At 39.6% G+C, this 24120-nt stretch overlaps 1 protein-coding gene across 8 annotated transcripts in view; it reads right to left on the bottom strand.

Moving 5' to 3' along the window:
• The window catches only part of MRPS5 (mitochondrial ribosomal protein S5), a 63025-nt gene extending 39720 nt beyond the window's left edge, over window positions 1-23305 (bottom strand). For all 8 annotated transcript variants that reach the window (XM_054194733.1, XM_054194734.1, XM_054194735.1 and 5 more), the window contains exons 1-4: window positions 23220-23305; window positions 13921-14058; window positions 3023-3148; window positions 2486-2719 (exon numbers count right to left, since the gene is read on the bottom strand). In XM_054194733.1, coding sequence (XP_054050708.1) covers window positions 2486-2719; window positions 3023-3148; window positions 13921-14058; window positions 23220-23280 — 559 coding nt within the window. In that variant the 5' untranslated portion in view covers window positions 23281-23305. The remainder of the gene's footprint in view (window positions 1-2485; window positions 2720-3022; window positions 3149-13920; window positions 14059-23219) is intronic.
• Window positions 23306-24120: the final 815 nt, after the last annotated feature.

Here is a 24120-nt window from a genome sequence, read left to right as displayed (position 1 = left end):
CTTGCTCTACTCATAGTAAAGATGATGCAGAAGAAGATCCCCCTGAAAGAATGAAGCATATAAAAATCACAGTATGTCCCCAATTATTTTTTTTTTTTAAACATATTGGTCAATTTGAAACAAACTTGTCAGATGTTGAAGGCTAACAACATCGAGGTTTCGACAAACTTCCTGTACCTGTTTTCAGTAGAAAATACGAATGCTGCTGAAGCAAAGCTGCCACATATGCTCAATCTCCATTTGTTACTAGAGAATCTAATACCAGAATATTAGGAAGGGTTGAACTGCAGAATCTCACTCAGCGTTCATGCTTACTTAGCCACCAGGGAATCCAAACACACCACAGTCTCAGGACAAAAGGAGTGATGGGGTTTGGCGGTTTCTGATCTACTCCCCCTACCACCTTGACAGTGCTTTGCACACAGTCAATGTCCCAGTTCCCCTGCAAAATCATTAATTCTCTGAATAAAAAGATGCTGAAAGAACTATGTGGACATGAAAATCCGCACAATTTTTTACAGATTAAAAGGAAATTGATGTATACTAGTCAGAAACTGCTTCTTCTCAAGCATATTTATAATACAAGCTTGACAGTTTCATGTTCCTATTTTGATTGTAGTACCTTTTCCTCTTTTTGGCAGAACCTGACCTGACTATTACAGCTTCCACACAGCAAACTTTAATGCAAGTAATCAACATCAATATACCAGCCAAAAGCAAAATCAAAGAAAACACCAGAAGGTAAAATTCATACATGCATAAATGTTGTTTGCAACAGCTGCCACTTCTTTTAATGGAATAAACTGCTTGAAAATATATTTGAATTTAAAACCAACATAGTCTTTGTGTTCTAAGTATGGAACTAGAAAGATGAAATTTTCTTGACTTTCTCTATATTCCACCACTGACTCATGGGGAATTTGGAACAACTCATTAACTTCTCAAATCTTCTATTTTTCAGTTGTAAGATTCAGTGACAGGCTGCCAAGTCCATTGTCACCTCACTGCCTTCCATGGAATATTTGCTTTCAAGGTAATAAAATGAAACACAAGGAAATAAATATAGGAAATGTTTCATTTGTATACTGCAGTATTCTGCTAATATTAAAACAGAATTAATTGCTCTTAAAACTGAAGGCATCAAAAAAATACTTGAAGAGACTGTCGGGCAAGACAAGGTAAATCTGAGGGAAACAATATATCTCAGACACTACAGCAACAAAAGCCACAAAATCATCTACCCCACCTACATGAACGGAAAAGCTGGGAAGGGAACAGAGAAGTAGTAGATAGCTACAATGACATGGATTTACAAAGCAGAAAGCTACAAAAATGCCAGCATAACTTCAGTTTATGGACAAAGGCATTAGATCACACTGGAAAGACAATGCTCTCACTACCTTATGGCTTGGTTCAAAGCATGCCTGGATTTTTAATTCATGTCCAATAGAATGTAACCAGAAAACATTCACAGACAGAAAGAAATTAATAAACAAAGCACCACGCAGACTGGGGAGCAAAGGTGACTGCAAGAAAATCAGACCAGAATATAACTGTGATTCCATGTGTGTAGTTTCCCATTTATGTTCACTTGCTGCAAAATATGTTCCAAGATCCAAGCTGGCCCTGGGAGACCATATTCCTGGACAAAGACAGCTCCAAAAGCATGTACAAGCTTAACTGCTAGAATGACTGGAGTCTGCAACAAGCCTGAAACAAGTGCTAGAAAACATCACCTGTTTTTCTTAGCTCATCTTACTATAAAAGCCTACAGAAAGACGTCATTAAACATGCAAGCATCATTAAGTGTTTAACAAGAAAAAACTCAGTTGAATATGAGTAACAACTCATTTTCATACTTAATTAGTTGGAAAGGATTAGGATTCTAAATGTTAAATAGCTACTATAGAATTTCTAGGGGTCTGAATAACAGCATTGTAAAAAAGGTTCAGGTCACGTCTCTGATCTAGGTTTAGGAGATATGTTTCACTATGATATTTAACTAGGCAGCAAATAAATAAAGAACGAACTTCTATTAGCTACATTCAAACTACATCATCTTTAACCATATTTCATTATATGACCTAGAAAAAAAAAGGCTGATTTATCCCACAGGATCCTTTAAGAAACTATACGAAAACCATAACTATATTTCATACTCAATACAATTGATGTTGAACACAGAAAAGTATTTCCATACTTCCAGAGTCCTATAACATAACAGAGTACTCTGTAATACAGCGTAACATCATGCAGTCTATAATGTCATAGAACAGTCTAACAGCTATATTAAACTAAGCAGTGATTTAACAAAGGTCACTTGTGTTAACACAACTTCTTTGATTTAGCTCCCTTGTTCATGTATAGGCATATAAGAGAAAAGTATAAAATTGATTTTCAATCACAGGAAAAGTCTGTATCTCACTTTCTCCAAGCCACTTATCAGAAAGGCTAAGTAAGACAAAGATAGATACAGTTTTCTTACCTCCATTAGGACCTGGGTCAGGAGGATCCAGAAGGACACCTCCCCAACACTTTCCACTCCATCCTCCCTCTCTCTTAATTTTTGTTTTTCTTTTCTTCTCCCATGTATCTCTCTGCTGAACAATTTCAGACTGAATCCTCTCTCGTTCTTCTTTTTTGCGTTGGGTAACTGCCTGGACTCTCCCACTTTGTATCACAGGAGCATTAAGACCAGGCCAGAGGAAACCAGAACGTCCTTAAAAATAACAGAGAAAAATTAGATTTTATGCCAAATTAGGACTGAAACTCTGCACACCAGAAAAATGCAATAAAATGGAAGGTTCTCACATATTTCAAGTGCATTTTACCATACAGAATTTACATTTAAAACCCAAGAATAACATTAAACAACCATATCAGGATTTTTTTAAAAGACAAAAATATCTCAAGCAGTTCTGACACCACGGAAATTAAAAGAAATGTATCAATTTATTAAATCAAGAAACACTACACACAAAAAGGTCAAGACATGTCTTCAGCCCCGTATTTGTGAAACTACCTTCACCAATCTCCTGGCCTCTATTGAGATTCTTCCTTAGCTTTTTCTTCCTTCTCTTTCCTCTTCCTTTCTTTACTCCCACACCAGTCTCTGCCAAAGCTCCTTTCCACAGCTCATCAGCTGTCACTGAAATAAAAAAGCTTTCATAAGTAATATACAAGTACAGCTTACATTGGAGACTGAAGCTGAATAAAAAAACCCTTGAAATGTTAACCCTTGCTTGATCTTTGCTGGGATTTAAACTGTGGGGTTACTGCGCTGCTAAGAACGTGGTTTCCTACTATGTGTGTATGTACGTAGTGCAGAGATATGCCCCGGTTCCTGATCATTGCAATCAGACAGGCACACAGCCTCGTGCATGGTTTTTAAAAGGCTTTTCAAAATTGATTTAAAGGTAAGCATTCCTAACCAGTAAGGTATTAATTCCCAGGTCATTAAAAGAAAAGAATTCATTAGGAACTCGGAGCAGCAATACCTGTAAGCACTTATCCAAGGACAAATATCAATGACAGTCAACTTGAATCACTCCTAAAAATATCAAAGGGTTATTCTGCTTTAAAAAGCCACAAAACACAAGTAGTTAACCAAAAACATAAATCTGCAGCTGTTCTCATGTTCTGACAAAATACAAGGTCCCCCTTACTGCCTGTATAAATGCAAAGGAATGGAAGGAGGAAGGAATGTAAGACACTTTAAAGAGCGTCATGACAGAGCTCAGGTTCTGGGCAGGCCTCCTCACTCATGGCCGTGTCCAGGACAGCCACTGTCTCAAGATGTTCAAGATGTTTCACCCACAGGAGAGCGTGACTTAGGAAGCATGGATTTAGTAGTTACCTTCAAACTACTATTTGCCCAACTGATGGAAATATAGGATAATAGAAGTGTTCAAGGCCAGGCTGGATGGGACTTTGAGCAACCTGGTCTGGTGGGAGGTGTCCCTGCCCAGGGCAGGGGGGTGGAACTGGATGATCTTTAAGGTCCCTTCCAACCCAAACCATTCCATGATTTTATGATCCTCCTAACTTAGACAAAAACAAACTACATCAAAACGAAGCTGAAGAAGACACCACAGGCAGTATTTCATCCTGTTAGGCCAGACAAAAAGGCTATTGCCACGGAATACACAAGCATCACCATTGTTATGTTTACAGATTAATGCTATTATGTGTTTCACCCTGGGGCAATGTTACTATGGCAGTTTATATCTTTTGTCTTCTCTGATTAGAAACTGATTTTGCTTATTTAAAGTGGACAAAAAAAGTCAGTAAAGGCTTTTAACCAAGGGAATTAAAATAACTATGCTCAAATCGCTACAGTTTCCCCACAGGAATTCATGCGTTTTAGATTAATACATGTGAGAGAACCTGCCCCACAGACTGGTAAACGTGTTGGAACTATGTTGACATTACGGTGAGGGACAAGACTCATCCAGGATTTCCAGAGATACTGCTAAGTGTCCAGGTTTATTTTTGTATTGAATAAGTTTGTATAAGGTGTCAAGGTAGCCCTTCCAAAGGCATGACACCCATCTTTTCAGTCAAAAACCCTTTTCAAAGTGGGATGCATAACTGTGATTCTTTTTGGAGAAATACAATCCTGAAACAAGTAATCAAAGCTCAGCACGCTGAAAGCAAGCATACAAGGAAGGACAATACAAGTCCAGGAAGCTACAAAATAGTATTCCCTCAAGATGGGTAAGAGCAGGATGGCCTACAAAGTCACTACATACCCAAATAACATATTGTACAAATAGTACAAGCTAAAATATGTAATATCGATTTTGTCTGTATTACAGACAAGTGGAAATTGTGTATTACAGACAACTAGAAATGTCCATGGATTGCACATAACAGCAGCATTTATCCCACTTCTTATATTCTGTGAAGCCAGAATTGTATTTGCTCCTGGGTAGGCTTTAGTCCCTGTACAAAAGAAATGTCTATCTGAAATTCCCCTCTTTTTTCTAGACATTCAAGTGAACCCTAACATCCAGAGGTTTATGTTTAAAAAAAAAAAAAATCCCACAAAGAGTAACTGTATCAAATGGCTTGAAACCAGTGTCTGAACTGTGAGCCACTAAAAAATTTCCAGCTGATTACAACAAACTGATGCATATAGCTGCGTGCTAAAGCAAAAATAAAATAAAATAAAAAAATCTTCAGCTGCACAGAACTCACTAAACAGAAGAACTTCATTGCTGACTCAGCACGTTACTTTCAAGAAGTGTCAAACTGTGACAGGTACCAGGCTGTCTACAAGCAGTGAATATTACCCTAAGATAACACTGAATTACAGTTCAGTATAGAAAAAGACGGATGGTAAGTAGGTAATGCATGATGCAGCTTTTCATGTTCTCAAGTGGACTATAGGACTGTTGTATGAACTGGAAAGTTGACGATCAATCATGTTAAGCTTCTTAGCTTATTCAGAAAACATTGTGTAACTAGCAATTTCTTTTTTTTTTTTTTTATGATAATCCTGCTAGCCTAGAAACATGGAATTACAATAAAGGCATTTACATTTTTCTTTGCAAGGTTATTTTTTTAAGCTGGAAGAGTTCCCCAATCTACTGTAGCTTGTATGGCCTCCCAAAGGGTCACAACAGCTACAAAGGTGGCTTCAAAGGGGCAGCAACAAGCAGCTGAGAGACGAGAACAGGGAGCTTTTGAGCTGATTACACTCAAAAAATACACTCAAAAAAACCCCAGCACTTTGAGCTCTATTCTAAATATCTGTACGATAAAAATCACTTAATCCTGATAGAGGAAAGTAGCAAAAGTGACAGAGCACGGTGATTGTTTTGTAACAGAGGAGACCAGTCAATGCTAACAGATCCAGCGAGATGAGGTCGGATCGAGTCAAGTTTTGGCCTCAAGCACCACACAAATTCTAACAAAATCAGAACCAGAGGAAAATGTCACGTTTGGTACCAAAGTGCAGTTCATCTAATCAGTCTATAATAATATCATTATGCATTTGGAAAGCAGCTGAATTTAACGAAACACATCAGAAACCTGCGGGCTACAGAGCTGAGAGTTCTTTGTAAGATGGCAGATATCACACTGATTTTAAGACAACGTGACAAGAATGGAATACGGATGGGATAGGCTGCAGTCAAGAAGATTACAGTGGTGGGGACATTGCTTACGACAGACAAAGCGATGAAGAGAATAAAAATCTGACCATAAGAAAGGTCAATCCAACTTGGGAGCAAAGGACCAAGATGGTCGGAGAACAAACACACAGGCAGGAGACAGGTCTCGTGGAGGAGGAAATAACCCGAACAGAAATGCGGACTGCTCTAGTGCTTTTCTCATTTGCAGAAATGCTCTGAAATGAAGACAGGACAGTAGGTATATGCAGTCTCTTAGTGACTTGTGGCCTTGCTTTTATTTTGCCTTTGTAAAATGGGAGGCTGCACACATTCCTCCAGAGCTAGGACAGACCCAGTCATGAAAGTCACCACAGTGTTTTAGTCAGTTACCAAAAAGCATATAGCTACTAACTGAAAAAAATAAAAGATAATGTGTCATATATAGGATTTTATTTTATGGTCTAGAAAAAGATCCACTATTGAATTTTGCAGAAAGCACGCGAGCTGATCGCTAACAACTGCCAATAACAACTTTGTATGACAGCACTCTGTTCTGCTTAATCTACGTAAAACATATTTATAATATTTTGAAAAGGATTTGGTTTTGTGCCTTTTTATACTATCGCTGAATTTCAGGAACCAGAAAGCCCTAGTGTTTACTTCAGAGGAAGAGGTATATTAGACCATACCACAGTAACTCACACGGATTACCAAAAAAGACTTGCCGTAAACCGTATCAGAAAACAGTGTCCTAGATCCTGCTAAACTGAGATTAAAAGCAGATTTCTTTGCCTCCTGCAAGATGACTTCCCAGCTTGCTTAGAAAATAAACTACAGCAAAAGACAAACAGCAGTAAATTGGAAAGTTGAAGGGAGTAAAAGGAGACGAAAGGATCAACTTTGTAAAACAGCTAAGTAGGCTCACTTCTTCCACTTACAAGTCATTTTTCCTTAAGTTTTTTTGATGACAAATATTCTTGTGGCAGCCCAGCAGCAGAGATTCAAGGGCATTAATATAAATGAACATATTACAATAAACATGCTTTTTTTCAATGTACTGTTGCCCACTAATACCATTAAATCTATGCATCTGTATTACCTTAAGGAATTTAGTAAGGTCTTTCAATTACTAACATTCTCTTCCAGGTTTCAGCTTGGAATACATACTTTTATTAGCCGATGAATTCTAAAAAGGTATGATATTTCAACCACTTTCCTTCTCCAGATACCAACAGTTTTGGCATCATCTCCAAACAAAAACAGGGTTTGGAAAAAATACTTCATACACATGAAATATGAAACAGCATCTGCAAAGGGAACGAGCTGCTTACATATTCTATTAGAAATTGCATGATAAATTACACAGTCTAGACTCATCTGCTTAATGACCAGGAGAAGACATTTTTTCTTGGAGGTGGGTCAAAGGATTAACAACCAACTCCTCTAGGAACAAAGTCTCACAAACCTCACTACACTGAAATGCAGAGGGCATTTCCTTGACCTTGTCTTCTCTGACAAACACATGCTTTCCCGTGGAATGCACTCTTTTCAGATCATTTACATGGGTTCAAAAGCAGCCAAACAATTCACAGAAGAAAAAAGCCACCTAGAACTATGAATTAAAAAAATTCCATGTCACAAATCACTGAAGGTTGTCAGGTTTTTCTAAGGAAGCATGCCTACATACTCATCCAATTCTTACTTTCTTCCCATAGCATCAGCTGCTGTTGGAGACGGGATTCTCAGTTAGATGGACAGTCAGTCTGATGAGACAAGGTTTTTCTCATGTTGAAGAAGTTAATTTTTAACTTACTCCTCTAAGACACTACTGTAAGGTATAGTTTTCATATTCAGTGTCTGTTGTTTTTGAAAGACATTTCTGAAAAAACCCAATATGGACTCCGTAAGTTCTTAGAAAAAACAAGTTTTCATATCACCTCACCACAACTGGAGTCTGAGGACTGTTTAAGAAATAGGCCAAGCATTAAACAGATAAGAAAAGCAAATGATGGGCCTACCCTCAGAGCTCGTCTCTAGGTACAGCTGAAATAGGATGAGAATAAGAAATACGTCCCTTATTTGTACAGCTTTGCCCCTTAAAGGTTCCAGCTGTAGAACGAGACGTGATTGTATAAAATGTTAAAAACAAATGCACACGCACTCTTCTGTTCTCTGACACGGTTGCACTTTCACAAGTCTACTCTTATGGCTAGCATTTTAAGGATGTGCATCTCTGATAAGAACTATGCAACTATATATTAGACAGTGTAAAGTCTGTTCATGTCCCAGACAGCTTATAAACAAGTTCTTCACTACTGAGAACTGCATTTCAGTATTTCTTCTGAACAGGCAAAGCCTCAAGAGAGAGGTCATTCTGTTGGTATCCATGAACAATTAGTATTAAGCCATCCTTCTCAAGCAGGATGTGCTGAGAGTGCAGAAAGATAACGAAGTTAATCATTCTACCACTTTGATTATAGAGCTACTATCTAATACTGGTATTAAGGTGAACACAGTAATCCACTCACCTTTAAATTACAGTTCTCAGTGACAATTCAACTGCAAATAATTTGATATAGAATCACAGAATGGTTTGGGTTGGAAGGGACCTTAAAGATCATCTAGTTCCAACCCCCCTGCCATGGGCAGGGACACCACCCATTAGACGCGGTTGCTCAAACAAGTTTGGATAGCGGGGGGTAACTAATTGCAGAACTGCAAGAATCTGGACATTGAAAATGTCAGAGAAAGATAAGGACTACTGCAAGACCATAAAGAGGAACCTGAGACCATGTAGGAGATCAGTACCATGGGACAGATATGAGATGGTTTTAGATAAACTTCACAGACTGAAAATTAGAACTGCACATATATGAAATGATATACTGAAAACTTAAGCTCATTTCTACTTCTTACTGCTAGCTGGATCTCCACAATTGCGCAACAGGAAAAAACGTCATCTCCTAACAAACTTTCTGGCTTCTGTTTGTTTCTGCTAATACAAGGCTGAAGCTCTACCTGCTTATTCACAGAAGCTGGATAATATCATTAAAAAAATGCAAAAGTTCTCAGAAAAAAATTAGTTTAGGTGTGTCTGCAAATTTGTTGGCAGCCAAAGATGTCTCTATAATCTAACTACTATTCCTATAGGATAGCATGGGAAAGTTTTGGGCAACTTCCCCAAAACCAGAAACAAATCTATCGCATTAAGACAGTATAATAAAACCTGTGGAGCTGGAAAATATTATTCTAAAAGATGCATTCATACTGCTAACACAGACACAGTGAATAATTCTATTTACCTGCAAACCTTGAGCACACTTTCACAGTGCACTTGGCATTAGAATTTCACATTTTTTAAAACTGGCAATTTAGCACAACATCAGCAGGAAGCTGCAGACGTGGGATTTTCAGGTTAGTCAGAATTCAAATCCTGAATAAACCCAGTTAGAAACCCAGTCATTAACAGACTAAAAACTTGTTAGCTTAAACAAAGAACCAAAACTGCTGTAAATTATCCTGGCAAACATCTGAGAAATTGTATTGTTTTCTTCGTAACATCTTATTAGAAAAACAGGACCTTAACTTAGCTAATTGATACTGTTGTAAATGCTACTATCTTTTGAAGATTGCTTTAATTATTAAAGCTTTCATTTGCAGCTTTTTTTTTTTTTTTTTAAATAATAAGTATTACGAAGATGGCCTCAGTGTCACCAGCTGGATATGGAGAACAGAGATTTCAGTGAGGTTTGCAAACTAAACACCGATGGCCTGGTTCATTTTCTCAAAACAAACTGAAAACCAGAGGCCAAGTGCCTTCACAAACGTTACACTGCACAGTAATAAATCAAAACCTGATAAAATAGCCCACCCCATTAAGTACAACTAACTGTAAGAAATGTAATATTCACTCTCCTTTTTCTGACTAAAAACACATGTGCACACACAAGCATCTGCCTTGCGACAGGGAAAAAAAAAGGCAGTTGTATATTTGGAGCTCTTTACATCCCTAATGCTGAAAGATCAAAACTCTTCATATGTTACTACTGACCATGACAAGTGGTAACTCAGTAACTGTTTATTTGGAGTGTTCATACTTAAAAGAAAACTTCTTGAAAAATATAATAAAAAACTAAATAATTTTTTCACCCTGATCCTCAAATTAGGCATGGCAGAAAAAATGAACAATTTTAATCCAGGCAGGACCACAAAAAATTAATATAAAATGTAATTAAGAAGCAGGCTTCCAGGAACTGATGTTTCCGATAAAGAACAGAAACACAGAGATTTCTACTGAGTACAATTGCTTCCAGTAATCAAAGCGTCCAGAGACAAAACGTGTTACTCTGAGTATGATTTTATACTGTTGGTCTAAATGATTCTCCCTTGACTGTTATAATCTAGTTCCTATAACCTCTGAAAAATCATCATACTCCCTATTCTGTATTCTAACCTAAGAGGAAACATCACCTAGCAACAGAGAAATTAAGTTCTTTTCATTTGTTCCCAAGGGTAGCTAATGGAATTAATACTGCGAGTAGGAAAGCATAATTTTTATATAGTCCCAGTATCAAATAAAAGTTCTTTATTCTCACATACACTCGGATACACAACAGATGCTGAGAAAATTATGCTTGCTGGTTTGGATGATTGGGGTCAAAGATAACTCCTACGGCTGGGAGACCGTCAAATCATTTCAGCATTCATGACACATCTGTGTGCCTCTGCTGCCTTCAGGAATGACAGCCCATATATTTCAACCCAATTCTGTGGCTATCAGATGTAAACGGTCTATATCTCATATTTTCCTCATCTACAGGTCAGACAGATACGTACTTCTTCCATTAAACATACAGCACTTTTTATCAACATTTCTCAACAACCGAAGCTTAAGCAGCTGTTCAGAAAGTCTGGGTTAGTGGGATTTCCCAGTCTGTGTGAGAGCACGTAAACGTACTGAGAACAGGGAAAACAGTTCTGTCCTCCCAGACAGCAGTGTGCCCAGGTGGCCAAGAAGGCCAACAGCATCCTAGCCTGTATCAGGAATAGTGTGGTGAGCCGGACTAGGGAAGTGATCATCCCCCTGTACTCGGCACTGGTGAGGCCCCACCTCGAGTACTGCGTTCAGTTTTGGGCCCCTCGCTACAAGAGGGACATTGAGGTGTTGGAGCGTGTCCAGAGAAGGGCTACAAAGCTGGTGAGGGGTCTGGAGGACAAACCTTATGAAGAACGACTGAGGGAGCTGGGGTTGTTTAGCCTGGAGAAGAGAAGGCTGAGGGGAGACCTTATCACCCTCTACAACTACCTGAAAGAAGGTTGTAGAGAGATGGGGGCTGACCTCTTCTCCCTGGTGACAAGTGATAGGACGAGGGGAAACGGGTTCAAGTTACGTCAGGGGAGGTTTAGATTAGATATTAGGAAACATTTTTTCACTGAAAGGGTTATTAAACATTGGAATAGGCTGCCCAGGGAGGTGGTGGATTCACCATCCCTGGAGGTGTTTAAAAAAAGGGTAGATGGGGCACTTAGGGACATGGTTTAGAAGTGGCTCTTGTCAGGGTAGGCTAAAGGTTGGACTCGATGATCTTAAAGGTCCCTTCCAACCTCAACAATTCTATGATTCTATGACAGAACTTGGACTGGAAGAGGCACAAGCAAGACGTTACTTGCAAATACCAGATCCATTGAGACACACTGAAAAAGGAGACGAGACTTTTCAGAGGAAGTTAGTTATTTTTTAAACATGATCTTAAAAACCTCAGGCCCTTCCACATCTCTAAATAAGCATGTGAAATTGTTAAGTAAATGGAAATTGAACTGCTTCCCATGGTGGGGAGGAGGGAAATGGGAAAGGAGGGAAGGACAGAAGCTAAGCCTGGAATAACAAGATCGTTTGAAATTACTTCATTACAAACTCACTGAAATACGTCACTGGACAAGAACAAAACCCTGTGTATGTTCCTGTTTGTTAAAGAGTTGCAGGAGACAGCTCTCTGGGTAAGCATTACAGACTGCCTAGGATAACCGCAATTCCTCTTATTTAATTTAATGCCTCTTATTTAAATGAGTTAAACTGTTTTTAATAGTTACGTTGAAGGTACAGATGACCCTACCAATCAGAGCATGTTAATATTTTTTAAAGTCTGACAGAAGAGAAAGAGAAAAGTACAGTCACCTTTCTCAGGCACAAAGGACTGTCATTAGGTTGACATTTCACTTGAGAATTGTTTCACATAAAATGGTCATATCTGCATTTTTAATGTTACCTCTTCTGAAGCAACTGCACTGCTAGAGGACATGAGTGATTTATACTGTTAATATCTACTTCATTTGAATTTTGAAGATTTTATTTTTTACTTCTGTAAGAGAAACAGTTCTTAGAATAACTGTAATTCGAAATATAAGCCCCTCAGTCTTCTGAATCTGATGGCTACTGTCTCTGCTGAATACCTAATGGAGGTACACTTAAATTCATCCAAGCTGTTGCATCTTATTAATTAAGCAGATAGTTTTAGGTAGCTTGCCTAAATATAACTTGTTTAAAATTTTATTAAGTCAAACAATAGAGGTTTCAATCACAACAAACATTTTCATTTTGGTCATCTAACAAGACAGCTGCAAAATTCCTGGTAAAACAGATCTCATCTAGACTTTGTGAACACAAACGTAAGAATAATTAAGGAAACATCTAACCTACAAATTATAATCACACTGCAATCACTTGCGGTGCTATATTTTAAATTTAAGATAAACAAAATAACAACAGTGCTTAGCTTCTTACATATTCTTATCTTGTAACTGCTTCAGTGCCTGAAAGTTCTAAATGAATTTGTCCTGCAGTTGGCATCCTTACCAAACCTTTGCCACGCAGAGCCTCTGGCTCAGGCAGCAGCCTTCTGCAGGTCTTCTGAGATCGCTCTACCCTCAGCGGTTTGACATCAGTCAACAGGCAAAATTCACTGGGTAAGACAAACAGCCAGCCAGCATGACTGCTTCAACCCCACTTCTTTAGGAAATGTAAAGAAAACAAATACAGTATTCTCCCACTTAGATGCTGAGATACCACCAGTTCCGAAAGCCTAATTTTGCAGAGCTCTTATATTCTATGGATTATAAACAGCCAAAGAACTTTGACTCTCAAACAGTTGAAGTTACCTCCTCCAGAGATTCTGTTCTTACTATTCCTTCTCTTCCCCTGTGGGATAAGATAAGGAACCACAAAACAGATGGAATGGCCCCATAGCTACCTCAGTTCACAGTCCCAAGCATGAATTTAAACAACCATCATTTCTCTATTATTTTTAAGCATGTGTGTAATTCCTTTCAGGACTGGAGGAAAATACTGCAGCTGGCCAGACAATTAGCAGGACGTTATCAACAGTTTTTGTTTAACACATTATTGCATTTCAGTTATTTCATTTTTGAGACAGCAGAGCTTGAACAGTATCTCTTGCCTGTGGCTCAAATATCATTTGGAAAATAAACACACTATTTATATTCTCAGTAAAGGACTAGGAAACAGAGGGGAAAGTGTTTCCCCCTTCCACCTGATGATGTATCTTAGATGGATTCACTGTGACATAAATCAAACCCTTGCTTGCTATTAAAAGACAATAAGCTGACCTTGTGCATGCACTTCTGTCAATAGCTGTAGTCACAACTATAATCTTAGGAGATATGCAATTAGAGTAGATAGAAAAAGCTACTATACATGGATTTTCATGACTGTGTCTCTCCAAAGCAAAATTTTCTTTCTTTCTTCCATTCATTACAGGTAATAATTTTAATCCAACCTGAGACTTACATGTATTGAAGAAACTGGTTTGTCTGCACTGCTGGACCATCACATTCCAGGGGGCAGAGATGGAACATCGTGTCTGGAAAGCCCATGCCAGGCTAGAATATGAACAGCAACTCCCTTTCACCGGCACAGAAGCAAACCCTGAGAATGAAGACAGAAAGGTGCTTACACACAGAACATTTTCTTCTTTAAAACAGCATTTCCTGCAAGCATACACACCAGAAGAAAAAGACAGTAATATTTACTCATACAGTTTAGTTTCCAAAGGGAATCAGACTTGAACGTTCTGTTTGGAAGTGCAAAGTAAGTTGCAGAAGGGAGGGGAAATACTGCAATCGAAAATGTCATGAAGAGAAGGGCGCTAGAAGGATTCTAACATACTGCTGCTAGAGTGAGAATATCTGAAGTGACGGTATCAAGAAGACAGAGCCAGGCTCTTCTCACTGGTGCCCAGTGACAAGACAAGAGGCAATGGGCATAAATTTAAAAACACAAAATTCCACCTGAACATAAGAAAACATTTTGGTTTTTTTTTTTTACTTTCAACTGAACATGGTCCTGGATAATCTACTCAAGTTGACCCTGCTCTGAGCAGGGAAGGTCTCCATCATCCTCCATCTGAAGGACGATCTCCAGAGGCCTCCAGCCTCAACTATTTTGTGATTATGCAAATTCGTGAACCTGACTTACTCTGTCATCCTGAAAGGAGACCGTACCTCCAGAAGCACCTTCCCCATGGCCCTCCGGATTTGATTATTACAAAGCTAGCTAATTACACATGTTCTTATCATCTCCAAAACAGTTTACTTCAATATCACATACATGATGGTGCATTTTCTTCCAAGTGGCTCGGCTAATGCAGGAAGGTTGCTATTCTTTTAGCCAAAAGGAGCACATTAAAACCGCCAGGGCTCAGGTGCTTACCTACAACAATGAAAGCAAGATATACTTTCATTTATCGACCAGCACAGAGAGGCTGTTCTTCAGAAGTAAGGAATCCATATTTTTCCTACTTGCGTAATCAATCACTCCAAACAGCGTGCATATTCAACAAACTAAAAAGGGCTATATTGTCTTGAAATCAATTACTCAACACATTATTCAGACAATGACAATAAAAAAAAAAATTAAAAATCTACTTCTTCCTAAACTACATTTAAATTCAATCTTTTTAGCTAGATTTTAAAAGCAGAAAGTAAGCATGACTTTCATCATGTTCTGTTAGCATCCAGTATCAATAAAACAGCAATAAAACAGTATTCTTTGAAGTCAGGGTAATAGCTCCTTCTAGGCAAATAACAATCAGATCAGCTACCTGGGGTAATGTAGCAGGAAGTTCTAAAAAATTTCTCTCAAAGTAGTCCTAAAATGTAGATTTATCATAATTTATTCCTACGGAAAGTTAAAGGTGACAATGAAGCTCCACTATGAAAATTTGGTGAAAACCTATTAATTTTCACAAAATAAAAAGCAGCCTAGAAACAAAAAAGCAAAAAATAGGAACAGAAGATTCTTAAGTATCTGGTTAAATTCACAGAGAATGCAGAACGTACCGCCGAGTCATAGCATGAGACACATACTAACAACATGCTAGTCACTACTCAACACACTTCCTCTCACTTCAAACTGCTACTGAACTAGCAGTCACTCCTAATACGAACTACATAGACAATGTTAACGATAACTCCAGAAGCACACACAATTTTTGAGCTGTCTTCTCTTTTTAATACACATTTCATGACAAACTGTTAGTCTGCAAGACTAAATTAACAGTTCATCTGAGAGAAATTTTCACGTGAGGTATTGATCTAATTTTTGGAATGGCATGCAATTACAGAAGTTACTTTTTTAAAAATAACATCATGTATCTAGAACTAATTCAAAATTGCACTGTGTAGCAGTATTTATAATTTCCCTTTCTGCACCTTAAAATTGCCTACCGCTGGAAATTGCTTCAAAATGACTTGCGAAATCTAATCTTGCCTTCTTCATGCACTTACAAAGTTTGTCATACCTTGAGGCAGCACACTTTTCCCCTCTTCACATACTTCCTGTTGGCCTATAAACCATCTTTTCACATACATGAGCACATCTGCTGATAATTTCCTTGAATAAGCTTCTACAAAGATGCAATAACTTCTAGTTCTTAACAACTTTTTGAGAAAAACGAGGAAAAGAAATAACCAGACATTTACAAACAGATGCATTGGTTGAGGCTAGTGGCCTAAGTAGCTGGGTATTCTGTCTCCAGTAAGCACTATGCACATCTGCCTGGGGAAGAGTGAAAAGTGAGAGAACACGTACAATATTGTCCTCCTCCATATTTTCTCAGTCTCTGACTACTTTCAGTACAGGTGCTTTCCTCAGAACCACATGGACATCTTGCATCCATAACACTCCTTGGTAAGGAGTTCCCCACATCTACTACTCACCACATAATGAACCAGATGCTTTTTTTAATTATTATTATTATTATTATTTTCAGCCTGTCAAAACACTCAAGACATTATCTCCATGGCGTACTTGTCAGATTAGAAGAAAAAGTCAATTCCTATCCATTCCACATGTGATCTAGTAGGCTTCTCTCATACATCCCCAGGAGGCCTTTTCTAGGTTGAGAAGTCCCAGCCTACTCAGCCATTCATATGGTATTTCTGGTGTTCCTTCTTGCCTTTGTATGAGCCAGCAGTGTGCCCAGGTGGCCAAGAAGGCCAACAACATCCTGGCTTGTATCAGGAATAGCATGGCCAGCAGGAGTAGGGAAGTGATCGTGCCTCTGTACTCGGCACTGGTGAGGCCTCACCTCGAGTGCTGTGTTCAGTTCTGGGCCCCTCTGTATAAGAGGGACATTGAAGCGCTGGAGCGTGTCCAGAGGAGAGCTACCAGGCTGGTGAGGGGTCTGGAGACCAAGTCATATGAGGAGAGGCTGAGGGAGCTGGGCATGTTTAGCTTGGAGAAGAGGAGGCTGAGGGGAGACCTCATTGCCCTCTACAACTACCTGAAAGGAGGTTTTAGAGAGGTGGGTGTTGGCCTCTTCTCCCAGGCGAATAATGACAGGACCAGAGGAAATGGTCTGAAGTTGCGGCAGGGGAGGTTTAGATTAGATATTAGGAAGAATTACTTTACTGAAAGAGTGGTCAGGCACTGGAACAGCCTGCCCAGGAAGGTGGTTGAGTCACCATCCCTAGAGGTATTTAAGAAACGTCTAGATTTGGCACTTCAGGGCATGCTCTAGTGGCAGAGATTGTAGGTTGTTTGGTTGGACTCGATGATCTTAAGGGTCCTTTCCAACCTTGAAGATTCTGTGATTCTCCAGTTGTCATTTAGTCTTTTGGACTTAGAACTTCATCACTTCACGTTTTACACTGTAATTCATTCACTCTCCAGACAGTCTTTCTTTTCTACTTTAAATAACTTAGTACCACCACCAAAATGAATTACCTTGCCGCTCAACCCCTTTTCCAGTGAGCTTATGAACATGCTAACCAGTACAGATGTTTATGGAACTCCACTGGTCATCTCCCCCTGACAAAAGAGCTCCAACACTCTTCCCTACCTTTCAGCAAATTATTTATACACACCATGACCTCCTCTCATATCCCACGTCTGCTGAACTTAAAAGTCTGTGGTGAGAGGCTCCGCTGAAAGGTTCCTAAAAGGTATTTGGAAATCAGGCATGCAGTGCATTAACTGGACTGCCGTTACCTTACCGAATCTCTCAGAAAAAACAACAAACACACCCAAGCTCTAAAAGATTTGTAAAGTTCAATTTTCTATTACTAAAGGCATGCATAATCTTTTTATTGACATTTATTCTGCATGTTTTTTATAAAAGATTGGTGCCACATTTACCACCTTCCACTCTTGACGTACCAAAGCAACTTCAAAGGGGAGGTTACACACTCTTACTAGTAATTCATCTTTTTCATCCTGGAGCTCTGTTAGAATTCTTTTGTGAATAGTTTCTGATCCTGCTAATGATCATCCTGTAGATTTGTCCCATAACCTCTTTCACAGTTATTTTAATTTTAGAAATAGCCGCTAACTGTCATCACCATCACCACCAAGGGGTACCATATGGAAATCTCTTGTTTCTTTTTCCAGTGAATAATGATGCAAAGAATTAATTTAGCTTCCGTGCCTTGCCATCTCTGAGTGCTCCTCTTATATCTTGTTTGCTAAATTGGCTCTACGCTTCGAGTTATTTATTGGAGCAACACTTTATTAGCTAAAATGAGATAAATAAGTGGCTGACATTCAGAGCATCAGGAACAACACTAATTGCCTGGGCCAGGCTCAAAGGTACATTAAAATATTGCAGTGAGAAAGTCATTGCTTGCTTTGAATTGGTCATCTGCACTTCTAGCAGCAGCGGTGATAGTTGCTTTCACAGTTCTGTAACACAGAAATATATTCTAAATTCTCTGCCTAAGAAATGATACATTCATTTGGAAAACAAAACATAACAGTATGAGACAGTTTACTTCATTATCAAAAATATTTGCAATGCAATTTGCCTTTGGTTGTTTGTTTTACTCCTCCTTTCGTTAGCAAAAAAAGTTCCATATTCTAAATAGCATCTCCTTCTGAAATTATGATGGAAGCCCAAAAAAAGTCTATAAAGCGGCAATAAAGTCAGGACAAAATGACAACAGTAAGAAGAATCAAGAGACAGTGGAATGAGATGAATAACTGCAGCAGAAATAAAATTCTGACAGAATGGCTGGGGCACAGAAGAGGAGAAAAAGTCAAACGTCAGAAAGAGATGCAGACAAATAAACACTGGTGTGATAGAAAAAGGTCAGAAGACCCTCAACTGATCTCAAAACTCTGGTGATCCAAAGTTATTTTAAAATAAGTACTACAACATCTGACTATTGCAATTCATAACAGAAGTTGTCAAAGTCCAGGCTGAGATCCTGGCTTCACTGAAACCAATAACAAATCTCATGTTTTCTTTAAGGATTCAGTCTTTTTTAAAGTGAGAGCAATTTATACTTTTAAGACTGGCATTGAGAGAATACCAGTTCTGAGGTGGCAACTAAAATTATATATCTAGGAAAGCCCAGGGGCTGTGTTGACCATATTCTGGACACCGAGATGAGACTGTTTTGGTCTCTGAATTGCAGCAGGACAAAAGTGAGAGGAGGAAGACATGGCAGAAAAACCCCTCCAAACACACACGATTCCCGAAGTCTGAAACAGTGAGCGCTGGTATTTAATAACGTATACCCACACACCTCTGTACACATACCGCTACCAAGGGAATAGACACTTTGGAAGGAGGGCAAAGAATAATGATATTTATGGTATGTAAGCAGTTTGAAATGTCACATCTCAATAGAACAGCATTTGACATGCAAGTATGTACAGTTAATACGTTATATCCTCATTCCCTATACATCCTCCAAACATCCGTGATGGATTTTTATTTAAAATCTGAAATGTTTCTTACAATAAGCTATTCAAAACTGTATAGTTTGTAGCACAAGACAGTTAATGATTGCTAGACTGATGTCTTACCACCAGCCAGAGAGATGTCAACAAAGCAGAAAAAAAAATATTTAACTATAAACTGTATCTTTATAACTATAAACTATATTTAAGTCGTGCTCTGCACTAACATAAAATTAACACCTCAGTGATACTTCCCTGCTACAAACATTACAATTAAAACCCTGCTGTGACTTTTAAGTGCTGTCTTTTGCTGGCTAAATACAAAATTTTATACAGGTATAAATATACGTATATTCCGCACTAAAAAGTCACTTAACAAAACCACTATAGAACCATTTCATTCTTCTCCCAACATGCAACAGAAGAATGAATCTCAAGATAGGGTTTAACAGTCTTATTTCTGCAAACTTTTAATTCCCCACAGTTTCCTTTCAAACACTCACCCTAGTTCATATACAAGTCTATACTGCTTTACTGTACCCATTTCATCGTAACTTTCCTGACCTTTATTTCAGTTCCACACTGGTTTAACATGCCACCTTTAGGAGATTTATGCACAGGGTGCAGCATCTGTCACCACACACAATGCCCAAAATTGGCATGCGTTGCCATTTGCTTTCTGTATTACTAACATTCTGAGAGACAGCAAGCATGCTGAACACCCACATATTGCAGTGTTCCCCAAGCCTGAGCACTAATTTTATTTATTTTTTTAAACAACTGGCAACAATTTAATAATCCCTTCTACTCACTTAATTATTTTCCACAGGAATTAAATACAGAAAACTGTTCTCACTCAGTTCCATACCCGAGAGAAAGAAACACTGCATGAAGTTGGTTTCAGCAGTGAGAACTGCATTGTAAAAAAACTTGAAAAAGGAGCCATCAGCATGCTTATTGTGTGATTATAATTAGAACTTTGGAAAAATTGCCCAAGTATAGTTCCAGACATACATATGGGAAGCTCTAAGCTGAAATAATCATGACATTCTCAAAAGAGAATGTACAAGAAAACAGAGACGTTCTGATTAAATTCCAAATTGCAGTTCTGAAGATATCAAGCACTATTAACTTCGCATCTAATGGGCAATGAAGTTCTGAGGGGTTTTTTTTGCCTGTTTTTTCTGTTTAATATTTTGCTTGCTGCTTTTTACTCAAACGAAACTGTTATGCACGGAAATAACACATCCATACAAACAACTGCAACAGGGAAGATACTTCAGAATCATTACTATTTTCTTCATATCATCTCATAAGTGCTCAAGAAAGGCCCACATAGTAATGAAATCTTCACACTGATACAATCTGCTTTTTTAAAAAAACCTCCATCTACCTTGGAAAAATTTGGATGTGAAGAACTTGATTTCTCAAGCACATTAAAATGCACATGGAAAGGGTCACTATCTACCTGGGCTAAGCATGGAACACCAAGCAAATCAAATCAGAAGACAGTTAGAGGGTCACACCTCAAAAGACTCAGATTATTTTAATAAATTATTTCGGAGCAGTTGTAGCCTTTTACTTTTCCTGGTCTACTTGCAAGAAATGTTGGGATATTATTAGGATATATGCTGTGACTAGACAGTGAGAATGTTTCCCTCCACCAAGGAAACACCACTGGCCTGCTTTCAAACCTCCCTGAATGCTCAGGCTTTAACTACAATTTGGCTACAGAATGGGCATCACTTCATTATAGATTGCCCTGAAAAAGAAAAGAGACCAAAAATTCATTAACTGCTTATAGTTGGGTTTTTTTCCAGGAGTGGAGGCAAGGAAGTTTTTAGAGGACTGTAGAAGCTAAAAAAAACCTACAGTACCTTATTTTGCCTTTGAAGGTCAGGGAGAAAGAAGGGACAGCCTCTGCTGAACACAAAAAACCATGCCCAGCTTCCATGTGTTCTAATACCAAGCTTAAATATACTTTTACCAATGTTTCTTCCCACCTCAGTCGCCAGCTTTCCCTGGAGAACACACAGGCATTAATACAGTGGACTGTGACTTTTGTCTAGAACTTACTAGCAATACAAAAGGCTAAGATACCCATGGCACTGCAATAACTACATCTATACCACCTTAAAGTTGTGTCAAAACCTCAGTAGTATTCATTGCTTAAAAACACTGTATAAAGAAAGAACATTAATATTCTCTTATGAGAACCATGCAGGTCAAAAAAAAATAATCTATATCAAAACATATCTGATCTTTAGTGGAAAAAATATACAGGTTCTCCCCTTCTCCTAAGTATGCTTTAACTTCTAGGAAAAATAACACATTCGAGTTCTGAGAAGTGACAGCAGAGGATTAAAAGACAGAAAGAAATGGCTACTGAAGAATTAGAAAAATGTAGAAAACAAACTAAGATCCTTATCAATTAAAAACGTCCAGGGAGATGTAAGAGGAAAAAGGTAGAAAGAATGGTAAGAAAACAATATTTGAATTAAAAAGCGAACCACCTCACTCCATTATCTTAAGGCATGTATTACTGCCCAAGTTACTCTGATGGGATAATAGGTTTCAAAATGCACAGCTGGCCTGCCCCAAACCCTGTAATGATGAGTAAGATCTGCATACCTAAAGCCCGTTTATGATTTGAAGTATATTTACTGCATGCGAAGAAAGAAATATGGAAAATTCTAAGTAATAACAACAGCAACCTTGTCCGCTGATGGCATTGCAAGTGTAAAGCTAGCTATTTCACAAGGTATTTATCACACTTCCGATACTGGAGAAGAAGAACACATGCAAGTGCAACAAGGTTCATACTACCTCGCAAAACACAGGCTTTAAAAAAATAATATCTGTTTAGAAGGTCCTGTTAGCATTGCTTTGATATAAAACAGAATTCATATCTACCTCTTGTAGGACCCAGAGCGATTGAGTGGAGATGTTAAAGGTCTCTTCCAATCAGAATGATTCTATGATTCTATGACAAGAGGAAATGTCCTCAAGTTGTGCCAGGGAAGCTTTAGATTGGATATTAGGAAAAACTTCTTCACTGAAAGGGTTATCAAACATTGGAAAAGGCTGACCAGGGAAGTGGTTGAGTCACCATCCCTGGAGGTATTTAAAAGATGTGTAGATGTGATGCTGAGGGACATGGTTTAGTGGTAACTTGGCAGTGTTGGGTTAATGGTTGGACTCGATGATCATAAAGGTCTCTTCCAACCAAGACAATTCTATGCTTCTAACACACAAGGGAACGTATGCAACTGTGGTGTGTTCCAATCCATGTGCATACAGAGCGGCTCCCGTTTCTCTGTGCTGCTTTCGAGCCATTCCATATTGTGCCAGAGGAACTATTGTTAAGTCTCACAGACGCAGCCAAGTCTGACAATCACCAAAGCACGCTTTCCACACTGGAATTAACACAACGTGGGGGGGGTGGTTTAAAATCAGCGTGAAGGCTTATAAAACACAAATACACATACATACAGACACCCACATGTGCCCACGACCAGCCGCGTCGGAAGCACAGACACGCTCCTGACCCCCCCCGCTCCCCGTCACCCTGCCGGTGTCACCCCCGCGCAGGCGGGCAGCGGGACGGAGGGCAGCAGGTTGCTCTTACCGGGTCATGCACCAGACTTACCGGAACGCGTATATATGTATGTATCTATGTTGTATGTATCTATGTTGTATATATGCATGTATGTACGTGCACGCTCATACATCCCCCCGCACTGCGGGAGCCCCTCGGGCCCGGCCTCCCCTGGCGACTACCTGCCCGGGCCGCTGCGCCGGGAGCCAGACCCGCGAGCGATTACTGCCTTCGCTCCCCGAGGAGGCTCCCCCGCCGCCCTGCGCCCCGCCATCGCCTCGCCACGCCGCTAGGAAGGCGCCGTCACCTCGCCACGCCGCTCGGAAGGCACCATAGCTGCACGCCCGGCCGATCGCCGCCGCCGCCATACTGGCCCCATCACCCGCTGCCGGCCACGTACTTAGCTGCCCCGCGCGCTGCCTGATGAGAAAGCCACAGCAGCCAGGGACCGGCTGGGGGAAAACTAGGGCGGAAGGGCGAAAACCAGCGGCTGACACTCAGCTGAAACCTCACTGAAATGATCCCACCGCCCCGGCCCCTTCCCACCAGCAGCTGCAGGTAGGGGTTCCAACAGGCAAACAGCAGAACAGCCCCCGGCTGGGGTCGCCGCAGGACCCCAACGGTCGCTCAGGGGCTGCCCTGCTCAGGGGCCCCTCCTCAGGGGCCGCCCTCAGGTCACCTGGCGGGAGCCAACGCCAGCCTCCCCGTGTCGCCTCTTCTGCCTTCTCGTTTGACTGAAGCCTTCGTTGATCTAATAAATGGTTGGCAGACCTAGGCGTTCATCACCTCTTACGGCCTGATTTTTATTTTTTTTGTTGCTGCGTCTTCTTTTTCTGACTATCCTCTGGTTGTTGGGTTTTGGTTTGGTTTTTTTTCCCCCCACAAATTTTTCAGCCTTCCCATAGTATTCTTCGCCATGCCTTATTAGGCTTTTGGCCTTAACTTTCCGCTTTCTCCTTTCTTCCATGTCTCCGATGATGCTCTTCATGTTTCTTTGCCTTTGACCTATCATTTTCTCTCGTTACCAAACCCCACATAATTCAATCTGAGCATTGGCGGTCTTTGCCTCTTCTTTTGCTTTTGTGTTGCTGACTGCTTCTGGAGGAAAGCTGGAGACGTTGGCAAGAGAGAATTAAAATAACTAGCCATGCACTGGTACCTCTGTGTTCCCTGTGCGGGTGCCAGCAGCTGGGGGAGTGGGTGATGGA

This window comes from Rissa tridactyla, chromosome 3, assembly GCF_028500815.1.
Source record: "Rissa tridactyla isolate bRisTri1 chromosome 3, bRisTri1.patW.cur.20221130, whole genome shotgun sequence".
Lineage (NCBI taxonomy): Eukaryota > Metazoa > Chordata > Aves > Charadriiformes > Laridae > Rissa > Rissa tridactyla.
Note: the sequence above shows the minus strand (reverse complement) of the source record. Positions and strands in the feature narration are given on the sequence as shown.